At 40.6% G+C, this 11,924-nt stretch overlaps 1 protein-coding gene across 1 annotated transcript; it reads right to left on the bottom strand.

Annotated features, from left to right (window-relative positions):
* Positions 1–130: 130 nt before the first annotated feature.
* Positions 131–10,566, bottom strand: vps26a (VPS26, retromer complex component A). The gene is made up of 9 exons (XM_012881003.3): positions 10,430–10,566; positions 9,280–9,429; positions 7,819–7,894; positions 6,777–6,933; positions 5,774–5,938; positions 5,581–5,687; positions 4,619–4,720; positions 4,367–4,476; positions 131–2,497 (listed from the first exon to the last, which is right to left on the bottom strand). The coding sequence occupies exons 1-9, from the start codon at positions 10,430–10,432 to the stop codon at positions 2,381–2,383; spliced, it is 987 nt and encodes a 328-aa protein (XP_012736457.1). The 5' UTR covers positions 10,433–10,566; the 3' UTR covers positions 131–2,380.
* Between the last annotated feature and the right edge of the window lie 1,358 nt (positions 10,567–11,924).

The following is an 11,924-nucleotide window of genomic DNA, read 5'->3' as shown; positions in this document are numbered from 1 at the left end:
GATGTTGTATAGTTTAGAGACAGTGGCACTGAGGAAAAGGGAAAAACCAGAAGAATGAAAAAAGTTGTACATTAAAATTAGGTGAATTCAGTAATCTCTACAGAGAGTACAAAAAGAGACAAAAACTGTGTTTTTGAAACTAAGTTTAGTATAAATCTGCTTTATTCATGATTCATTTTAGCTATATATTTGGGTTGGGTGTATAGAATATATACACATTATCTCATACACACAGTCACACCATGACATGAGCGGACAAACATGCAGAAGACAAAGAAACCGTTGGCTTCGAAGTGTTTTTTCCCCACAACTTCTGACCACAAAGAAAACCCAACAAATCCTACCAAAACACTCATCAAAAAAACAAAACTTTTTTTTTTTAAATAAATTACACACAGATTACAGGTTCAAACTAGAATAAAAGGACAGAGAAAACCTGAACTGTAGATTTGTCTGTAGATTCATTGTTAATATGCCCCCCCACCCCCCAATAATGCAGCCATTGTCAAAATGTGAAAGATGGAAAAATAAATAACCAAAGATTGAATTAAAGTGTGTAATGAAAAGAAAAAAAAGACTCAGAAAATCTGAGGTGAAGTTGTTCCTTGAGCGATGATAACTTTCAGGAAACATGCCCCTTCAACACCGAGTACAGCACTGAAGAGCAAAGTGCAAACTGTCCACAGATCAGAGCTGGAGGCAACCATCACATGGGACCGGTAACAGTGTCATTAAAGCGAGACCTAAACCGCAGGTCTGAGCATCACAGTGGAGCCTTGTTGCATTTACAGTATATGGAAAGTACATCCCTTCCCGTGGTTAAAATAGAAGCCATAAACCGTTTATTACATTATTATTCTGATTATATCGAACCGGTGGGCTCAAAAAGCTTTACCCCTGAAGACTAACAATATCAGTTAAATATACAGGCTGATCGTTCAGGCTAGCAGCTACACAGCAACAACGGGAAGATGTTTATCAGGCGAGAGCGGCTGCACTACTGCCACGTCTATCTTTGAGCTGCTGAAACTAAATGAGAAGTGTTTTACACTGAGGGACTGGTCAGCTGGCAGGAAATAAAAAAAAAAAGGTGAACACAACAGACCTTCACTATAATGAAGTCAAAGTTATTAGAAATTCTGCACTGACCCTCTGAAAACGCCTTTTATCTCTACAATATGAGCAAACCGATGCCACCATAGCAAATATACAGTATTTCAGTCAGAAATGGCACCGGCGAGGACCAAGCACGCCGTGCCCAGACTTTCACTTTAAATGCATTTAACGTTACAAACTTCCTGTTATAACAATAGACATTTGATGTGTTTATCTTAAGAGAGTGAAATGTTTATTCATCGGTTATGTGAAGTGCTTTTTCAAATTTGTTCCTCAGACAGAAAGAAAACCAACCTATCTGACCTAATTAAATCCCCCTAAGATAAATCATACTACAAAAGGTTTCACATATTGTGTATATATTGTGTGTGGCAAACACAGACACAAAGGTGAAATGGTTTTCTTTCAAGTCAGGAGTACAGCGTGGGGGGTGGGGGCTTATGTTGTTGTGGACACTTATTGCACTTGACTCCCCAATTAAAAGCAGAACGCTTGCGTGTAAGTCGGTGAACCGCTGCAACATGTTTGTAGTAATAAAACAGGTTAACTGTGAAATCCTCGACTCTCCAGCTCAGCGAACAGCAGCTCACAGTCAGGTAGTGTACATAAATACAGAGCAGCGTCCCCTCGCGGCGCCGCCTCTTCCGGTCTTTGAAGCCTTTCGTGTCCAGAGCAGCTCATGCGGACTCTGGACGGCCTTGCTTTTGTGTAAGGTGTGGGGAAACGTGTGAAAGAAAGTCCAGAATCAGACAAAAGCCAAGAGAAGCTGTTGATCGTGAAGGGAGTCTGCAGGTCTGAGCAGCCTCTTCCTTTTACTTCCTGGTTAGGTTGCAGGTTCAGCAGACTGAGGCTGTATGGCTTCGTGGATGCGTGCTTGGGTGTGTTCATAATCCAGGGAGCTGGAATTTACTTGGTCATCTCATTGTGTTTTCTAACTGGGCTGATTTTCACTTTACCGTTTACCGTCGATATTCAGCAGACTTGTATTGTTGCTTTTTTTTTTTTTTTGTGCGCATCTGTTTGTGTGTTTCAGCTCTGGCGGAGAGTGGAAATGGTGGCAGCTCACGTCCGAAGCTGTGAAGTGGTGAGCAGGGTTTTCTGGGGGGCTAGGGGATGTCGGAAGGATAACTTATGTGTATTTGTGTTTACAGACATTTCTCGGTCCATGGAGAGAGCGGGGTCAGCCCTCACACCCCCTGGCTGTTCCGAAGGGAGGAGCTGTGATGCGCTTGCGTGTGTTCTCAGTTTTTCTAGGCGTGGCCCCTCACATCTCCGGCTGCTCCGCGGAGACAGGCTGGCTCCTGGGCTCGGGCGACTCGTAGCGCTGGTGGAAGTTTCTTTTCCTCAGCTTCTCTGGAGCTTTTCTCCACAAAACAATCTCCTAGACACACAAGTAGAGGCTAGAATAAATGGTGGACAGTTTCCCAACCAGACTGGTAAATGGCTTTAAAGAATTGTACTTAAAATCGAATAAGTCAATAAGTGCTAACCTGACCATAGGCAAATGTATTTCGATCCGCCTAGCTCCACTCACATCCATCTGGGACCTCTAGGAATTGCCTTTATTGAAGGCTGGGCCTTATCAAAAATCCTTGCATATGATTGGATAAGTCACTTGTCTGTCATCTTTATCGACGTGCTATTTCAACCACTCACACCGAAGCTAACCCGTGACGCTGTGAGAGCGACGCAGGAAAAAAGAAAAAAACTAAAGGCCTCCTAACATGGTTTGCGCTAACCGCTAACCGCTAACCGCTCCACCTTAGGCGCGCCCCGGAAAACAAAACTTGCCAAATCCGGTCGGGAGAAGGGCGAAAACATAGTTTCCACCAACAAAAGCCTTCAGAGCCGTTCTCTGATGTTCTTTTAATGAAACAATATTATGTAGATTGGACAACACGGAAGAAATAGCAGCATCAATGTTAACACTTGCTTCCTCGATGCGAGCCGCCATTGTTGTCTGAATCAAAACAGTCTCACGTCACGGTCGCTTCTCCACTACGTCACATCTCTGAAACTCCAGCCCTGCGTCCTGATTGGCTGGACAATAAGATTGGTTGGAGAAATCACTCTCTATGGGAGAGGTCCCAGATGGATGTGAGTGAAGCTAGGCGGAGCTAAGCGGAACAATATCAATCTGGCTAGGGTCAGGTTAAATAAGTGCGGCTGAAAAGTCAAAAGAAAGCTCAACTAAACGTCCATGAACTCAAGGTGCCGCTGCAGTGAGAAATGGGGGCACACCTGTGCTTCCAATCCAAGAAATAACAGATTGTAAGTCCAGACATGTTAATAGTTAAAGCCAATAGACTGTAAGGAATTTGTACATCTGCTGTGGTAGATGTTCGATCTATATTCATGGTTGACACCTTCTAAACATTTACAGTTTAAATAATTTTGAACTTAGAGACACACTGCTGATAACTTCTGAGGCTAAAATCCACTAAGTATAGAGTTTCATTCTCATGCAAAATGTGTCACCATAGAAAGGAAACATCTCAGTCATTCTTAAAAGTGAGTTATCTTTATAGGGCATACGTTATCTAAACCTTTGAATGTATTAAAACAGAAAACTCCAATCAGCCTTTCATCTGATTCTCAAAGTGTATTTAGGTGATTTTAAAGCACTTTTCTGACAGAAACAACCTTTCGACTCACAACCTCTAAAACAGGAGGGCATTGCCATAACTGGATAGGATTTGTGTGCCATAAACTGAAGCCTTTCACTCTCTATAGCTGCAAACGGATAACAGATTATTTTTTTTACAGAGACATGCAGTGTGGGATGTATCTCTTACAGCCGTCTATTGCGACTCTGTTCTCAGCTGCCTTCTGCTCACTTTTCTTTCACGCTTTTCTCTTTGACATATTTCTCGATTTTGGACATTGTAATGAATATCACTATGGTGAGCAACAGGCCTGAACACAGTTGAAAAGAAAGAATCCCAAACATAACAGTGTTGCAGTTTGTAGAAGGTCCTGCCCATGAACTTTCTAATTTCTCTGATTCTAATCAGCTGCTTTACACAGAAACCAGTGTTTTCTGAGTTATTAAATGAAAATGTTGCAGACCATAACGTGGTAAAAAACAGTAACGACAAACTGAAAATGCATCGACACCAACGCCAACGTTTGGTCCTGAGCAGAGAAGGTCCTAAGCACCCAGATGTCGTTTCTATAATAAATGAGTCTCAAAGACTGTTGCATAATTGAAGATCATGTCTGAGGAGTTCTTTGTTTATATGTGGGTTACCTGTTGTTTGAAGTATCTCCTGTCCTCATCGTCCACCAGCACCAGATTGAGAAAGTAGCGGACGGAGAACTTCTTATTAACATCCCTCATGGTGGGTGTCAAGTCATATCCTGTGGAAAAGCAGAAGTAGGGATAAACTAACTAACACCTACAGTATGTTAAATGTCTAAGAAACAATATAGGGATGGGGATTTTTTGGTTGCATCGTCGCAGTCCGGATCGCCACATGCTTAAGAACAAATGAGGATTTACCTGCAAGGAAAAGTCTGATTGGAATCGATTCTCCTTTAACTGGAGCGCCGTCCATGATCTCATATTTTGCAACCGTTTCTGTCTCTGTGGTAGTACTGGGACCTAAAAGGGCCAAAAACAACAACAAAAACAGGAGGTTAAAGCTTTTGGCACTCCTTTATTTCACATAAAAGGCAGGTCAACTGCACCAATACAAAACTCAAAGATTATAAAGCAGAAGCGAACTTAACTCTTGAGTTTTGCTTTATTTTATTTTTTTACATGCAGCTGATTTGGATTCATACTAGGGCTGAACGATTTTGGAAAATAATCTAATTGCGATTTTTTTATCTTAATATTGCAATTTAATGTGATTTTTTTCCCCCCAGTTTAATTTATCATGTCTTTTTAAACATATACAAAACAACAAATCATTTTGTTTCCTCGCTGTGCAGATTAGTTGCTAAAAGACCCACAGCATCTAAACTCGGAGCAGAAATGATTGCGTTCTGCCTACGATATATTTCAACCAAAATTGCAATTTTGACTTTTCTCTGCATTAACCACAAGCAACAAAAATGGCCTCTAGATAAAGATGTTTGTAAACAAGGACTATTTAAAAACAAGAACTTTTAATGTTTTTATAAATCAGAATATTGTTCAAGAGAACAGCTTTTAATTGATTTGGACATCAATCCTTGTTGAACATAAAGTGCAACCAACAAACAAGTCTATGTATTAAACTGATTGACTAGAACTTAATGCTATGTATGATTATATAAACTCTAAAACAAGTAATAAAATTAGATTATCTCACTGCTGCAACTGTCTTCCCTTCCATGTGGAGGCAAACCCACTTTAAACGCGTCTGATTCACTAATTGTTAAATAGCCAAAAATTGCAGACCTGCGATTTGGAAATTGTGTTTTTTTAAATCGTGATTATATTGAAAATGCGATTAATTGTTCAGCCCTAATTCATACCAATGCCTGTTATCTCCTTCTTGATGAGCTGCAGCTCCATGTGTTGGATCTTGATCCTGACCAGGAGGAAATAAATCTTCCCAACGATCACGTCCTTCAGGTGGTATCTGGAAGACAAAACAAAGAAACGTCCTCAAACTAACAGCAAATCCAAGGCACTTTGTTTAGAGAGTTGAACTGATATTTATCTTACTTGGATTTATTGTATTCAAACTCGATGTGAAGACAGTCTTCAATGCCGACCTCCATCTTGATGGAGTTGTTTACGTCTGGATAAGTGGCCAGCTGGTGAACAATTAACTCATATTCCTTCACTAAATCAGACAGACGGCGAACTATTGTCACCCGGAGAAAATATCTGGGAGAAAAAACACGACATACAGTTAAACCTTGGGGTCCTAAATCTCTACAAAGCAAGATAGAATTACATTTTAGAACCTGAAGCCAGAAAGAGGTACGGCATTCCTATTTAACAAATTAGGAAGTATATCCAGGGTTTTTTATTGATTTAACCCTCTGTTCATAGTTTATTAAATTTCTTTGTCCATGTCCGATTGCTAAATCTTATACTATGGTTTACATGATACATAGATGTATTATTGCTTTATAATTAGGGATTGGTGATATAGAGTTAGACTTCTATCACAAAAAAAAAGATCCAACAGTCTGTTGGATCTTTAACGATGTAAAGTATCTTTGCCGCTCAGAAACCGCATTATCAGCACTGTAATTCAGTTCCAGTAACTAATTCACCCGCTCAGTGTGCCACGAGGAAAAAAGAAAAATCCCACACTGCTGTACTTTCAGCAGAATAGAGCCCAGTATAATTCATATCAATATTTACTGCTCCTCTGGGCCATTATTTCTTAACCACACACACTCGCATGTCGGTATTTACATCACTATGTGGACCTTCCATTGACTTCCATTCATTTTCTATTGCTTTCTATGACCTAACCCTGAACCTGACCCAAAATCTAAGGTCACAGATACTAATCTAACCCTAAACTCTAATCAAACCTTAACCCTAAACCTAAGCTTTAGCCCAATTTGCACTGTGTGGACCTTGGAAAATGTCCTCAAAATGCTAATTGTCCACACATTGGTCTAGGTAGTTTTTACATTTTCCTTTCAGGAATATAAAATATGCACAACAATAGCGACTATCACATTCAGTCCAGCTGTTACTGCCGTACCTTAGCCTGACGTTTGCTCCGGTGTAGGACTCGTAGGGCTTTTCCACCTGCATGAACTCAAAGTCGTAGCTTCTGTTCTGGGCTAGTTCTCCGGGCAAAGCCAGCTCTTTCACCAAGTCCACAAACTCATGGGTGTTGCTCTTATCAGAGAACAGCTCTATAACAGAGGAGAAAGGAGGAATGGTGCTTCCACGGGATAAGGGACAGAGTGGTTTTACTACATTATTTTTGATTCTCCACTGTAGGAAAGGCTGAATCTGTTCAGACAGAATCGCCTCTAAGCGTCACCAACAGTGTCTCTGCAGTCACTCCCACACAAATATGGCTTTTTATAAAGCTTCCCAACGTTTGGTACATATTTACACCTTACATTAAATAATATCATTTGTGCAGACTGATCACACATTGTGTGGATGAAGAAGAAGAAAAATAGCATGAATGATGTGAAAAAATATTCCAACTCTGTAGTAACAGCCTCCTCCTGCAAACCTATCAATTGAATTACTGTAAATCTGTTGATATAGATCTATTTGTGAGTCATTCAGCTGTCTGATAAACACATGCCATTCAATAAAAACACAAATTAGACATAGTAAACATGTGCATCATGAGCCAATACAACTAAAAGCACCCTATAGTGATAATCAACCCTTTCCACCTACATTTAGAAAATATTGGTTTTATTGAAAACAAAGAATGGGATGTTCAGGGACAACATACTCAACAACTAATAAATTAGTATTATACCAGTATTTCATGACCTTTCAGTCCAGTCTACTATGACTATTCTTTTGCTGGAGGAGGGGGAATTTAGCAGGACTGCACATGACGACCACATGACTATCAAACTTTTTGTCCAGACGTTGTCATGTGGACAAACACAGCCAAACCGACCCACAGAAATACATCCTAACACAAAAATAAATTTCCAGACAGCAACACAGTCCAAGAATTAAGTCCCCATGAATGTTACAACTCCTCCAGAAGACAGTAACTCAGCGACGGCACAGCGTGGATTATGGATCAGTCCCAACAGGCTCACCTATCTGGCCAACGAATTCGATGCGGATGCCCTGATGCTCCAGACGCTTCCCTCCCTGCTTTACATTTAGATTCACCTGCAGAGGGGAAATTATTTGAGTCAGCGTATCTTAAAGCTGCACGCTGTCGCTGACTGGTTATTGAGAATCATTAAAAATTTCTTTAGTATGCCATCATTGTTTATAGTGCACTTGTCTTTCATAATGTTCACAATGAATTTAAAACACAGTAATTCAACAGAAGGCATTTCTTAAATCATCTATTTATTTATTTTCTAAAGTAACATAAAGAATCACTGTTAAGGACAAAATATTGAGGGTGACAGAACAACAGCACTGACCATAAAAATTAAAGAAACTTCTTAAAGCTAAAACATGCTTGTTGTGGTTGTAAACCCTGACTCTCAGTTCAGCCTGCAAGGCAAACTAATTCTTGCACGTCTAATTTGTAGCATAAGTGTGAAGGACCAACAGACTTAATACCTCATTGGTCCTTCATGCCATCAGGCTTTACAACTAAGCAACAATTTATTTACATACATACCTGGAGACTCATCTTCTTGGGCAATAACTTAAGTTAACTACATACATGGTTATTTAGCCACTGTACAATAACACTACACTATATACAGTTCTTATCTCTTTTATATTTAGCCAAGAGTTTATTTTTGTTTTATTTTTATACCTGCTTGCAAAAGGGATCAATAAAGAGATGTTTAAGCCCCATTTAAAAATCTAAGACCTTAAAAAGACTTAAACAGCGATTTTTTTTTTAGCCAATACATCCGATCAAAAGCGGACTAAACAAAACTGTTGAAAGTCAGATTTTTGTTACTCCACTTCTTGTCAAGTGCCCTGAGAGGAAGTTTGTTGTGAATTCTTGCAATTTAAATAAAACAAATTGAACACGCCAAACTATCTTTAACACAAAATTAATCATCAACAGGCGATGTTATGTAGGCGTCTCTCACCTTTGACCTTGCAACCATAATATAACGTTGTTTAAGCGGAGGGCTACATTGCATTGTCCATCTCTTTTCAATTGAATATTTTGACTCTTGATCATTGCATTGCATTTTGTTCCTTCATCATTTTGTACCTTTGATCACCAACAACTATTCAAAGTATCCTTTGATGTTGTATTTATAATCTAGAGCAAGGAAGCCAGGTTGCACAACTAATAAAAAACAATTTCTAATACTAGGTATAGTTATTTTAGTTTCATCAAAAGTTATGATTAGCCCTGTTTTTTAGGATTGATGACTGCAAATAGGAATTTGAACCACTGATTCAGCACTTTTATGACTTATTAATCTTCCTAAAAATACTTAACCCCGACAAAAACAAACACACAACAACGTTTAATTAAATGTATACAAATTAATAATTTTACAGGTACAAAATGATAAGACAAATACAAAATAGGAATTTGTGTAGATTTTGCTCACAGGGACCATGTTTACCTTTCCAGACACTGACTCCCCATCATAGAATAGGTAGTGTTTCTCCACTTTTCCATCTTCTGTCTTCAACTCGGCGGTTTTTCTGTTCTCCGCATCATTCAGCACCACATCTATCTCGCATACCGGCCCAAACAATCCTCCCAGGAAACTCTGGGGAAAAAAAGAGAAAATGCCCTGCACGTTACTGACACAAATAAAAGACCACACCAAAGAACGTATGAGATGTGCAGCAGCTAACACGTTGTCAAAATGACAGAGCATCAATTTTTTTATTACAATTGTTGGCTACTAAAATTTACAGTGTAGGTAGTATTTTCAGCATTTGTAAGGCACGTATCTTTGCAGAGCAGGTAAAGCCACAGTCTGCAGCTTAATGCAAGATAATTTGTTTACACACTATATTACTGTGGGAATAGTAAATAATGATCCATCTTGTATTTCTGCTTTAAATTCAGGGTAAGCATGAACCTTTCTAATTTCCAAGGAAATTTACTTAAGGACAATGGCAGCCTCTGATATTGCCACAACAACCCCAATAATCACCAGCTGCATTAACACATGCTGCAGCATGCACAAGCTAAAGATCTGGAAGAATGAGCTCAGTCATCAGGATGTCAGGACAAACATCAACTAGGTCAGCTGCTCTGGAGGAATCAATGAGGGGAAAACACAAAAACTTTACAATGCAGCGACTGACAACCCACCACACAAACAAGTTTGTTCGTGATCGAAAAAGGAGGACAACCCATGTTGATTCCCCGAAGAGAACTTAAAGAGCTGCTGCAGTTTTTCCAGAGTGCATGTGACATTTCAACTTCACATTCCAGAGAGCTAACCTGAGCACCATTAGCCCAAACTCATAAGCTACTGCACCCACACACAAATTATACCCATAGCAATAAAGCTACTACACATAAATGGTTGACAGCACCGTTTAAAAAGCTAGAGATTCGTTAGAAAAATAAAACATGTGAGGAAAACGGCTTAATACTGATGCTAATTAGCCCAGCCCTGGGAGCTTCTGCATGTCAGACTTAAATGTCTAATGTCAAGTGTACTCCAGTGTCCCTTGTGGTCTGGGTGTGTTTTTTATTTTTAATTTAAAACAACAATTTCAACCGCGTAGACCCACGCTTGCTTTTAAACTCACCATCTCGCCGTCTTGACAGTTAAAGCTAACTGCTAGCCTCCCTCCGTTTAGCCGAGAAGCCTGACGGTCTGCAAGGGGGTGGGGCGTAGTAACAGGTTTCCCGTCACGTGACCCGGGTCATGTGTGCGTGGGCGGGGCCAAGTAAGCTCCAAGACGTTACGACCGTAGACATAATGTGCGCAGGGATTCGTCGATTTACTCTTAATAGGGCTTGGTCGTCATGACGTATTACTTTGTGTGGCCGCCATATTGAAAGCCTCCGCGGCTCCGCCCCCGCTACTCAGACTACTGCCTATGACTACCGCATACTGTACTCCCTCTCTCAGCCGTGTTTTAATTTGATTAATTTTACCGTAACTTCATTTCAACCATGGTAAACCGTTGCTGTGTTGTGGGCTGTAACAGCGCAACACATGATCGCCATGGGAAAAAACATAGAAAATGGGTTAACTTTCCACCGCTTTCCTGCCTGGAGGCGCAACCACGGGAGAGACAGCAAGCGCAATGGAGTTGTCGGCTCGCTTGGATCGCGGCTTTAAGACTACCGATCATAACTTTCCACAGTATCCCGATGTCAATGAGAGTGTGTTCCCTGCATTTTCATTCTGGTAAGTTAAAGATGCACGGTTTTATTTAATAGCCTACAGTTTCTTTCCTTCAGCCGCGACACCACATACATGCACATAAATACTAAAACGGCAGCGGGAAAAGGCTCAAATACGTGAGAAACCCGGAGGGTTTAGGGAGGGCTGGCAGTTAACGTTACTAACTAAACCTTTGAAACACATAGCAGCTCGTTAAAAGTACATTACATACGTGAGTGGTTGTTAGCACTAAGGGTTAGCAGGTGCCAGAGCCCGTCTGAGCGCAGCTTACCTTTGTACGAGTTACTGTGTTCCCACTGCTTGCTGGCTTTATGATCTGTAGCTCCTGAAGCTATCCATTCATAAACTGCACATGAGACTCCAAGGACTTGTAGCTTTGGAACTGTTCTGAAGTCTAGGCGCTCACACCACAAACAAGGCAGCCGAAGACGTCCGATATGCAAAACAGTGGCAACAAGTGGTCGTCGGCGCTCCATAATAATGCTGATTTTGTCAACATACCGGTCCCTGGTTTCTCTATTTAATGTGTCCCGGTAAATTTCAGATCCTTTTCGGGATTTTAACATATTTTTTCTATCTATTCTTTCTCAACTCTACTTCTACGTCTCTTCGTTCAACAACGTTATGTCAGAGGTATTTTAACGTTGCGTTGCCTTCAATATGGCCGCCACGTCCCACAATGCAACGCGGATCCCGAGCCCTATTACTTATTCATTTATTTTTTTTCTGAGGTGCACCTGGAGTACCGGCATCAGGATTCGCCAGGGCCCAGCGCCTCCCTCGTGGCGTGGTGATTGACGTTCGCTCTGTTGTAGAGATTAGCTTCGCGCATACATGCTGCATTACGGTAACAAACCAGCAGGGGTGGCTATGCAGGCGAAAAAGATAGA

Source organism: Fundulus heteroclitus, chromosome 4 (assembly GCF_011125445.2).
Source record: "Fundulus heteroclitus isolate FHET01 chromosome 4, MU-UCD_Fhet_4.1, whole genome shotgun sequence".
Lineage (NCBI taxonomy): Eukaryota > Metazoa > Chordata > Actinopteri > Cyprinodontiformes > Fundulidae > Fundulus > Fundulus heteroclitus.
Note: the sequence above shows the minus strand (reverse complement) of the source record. Positions and strands in the feature narration are given on the sequence as shown.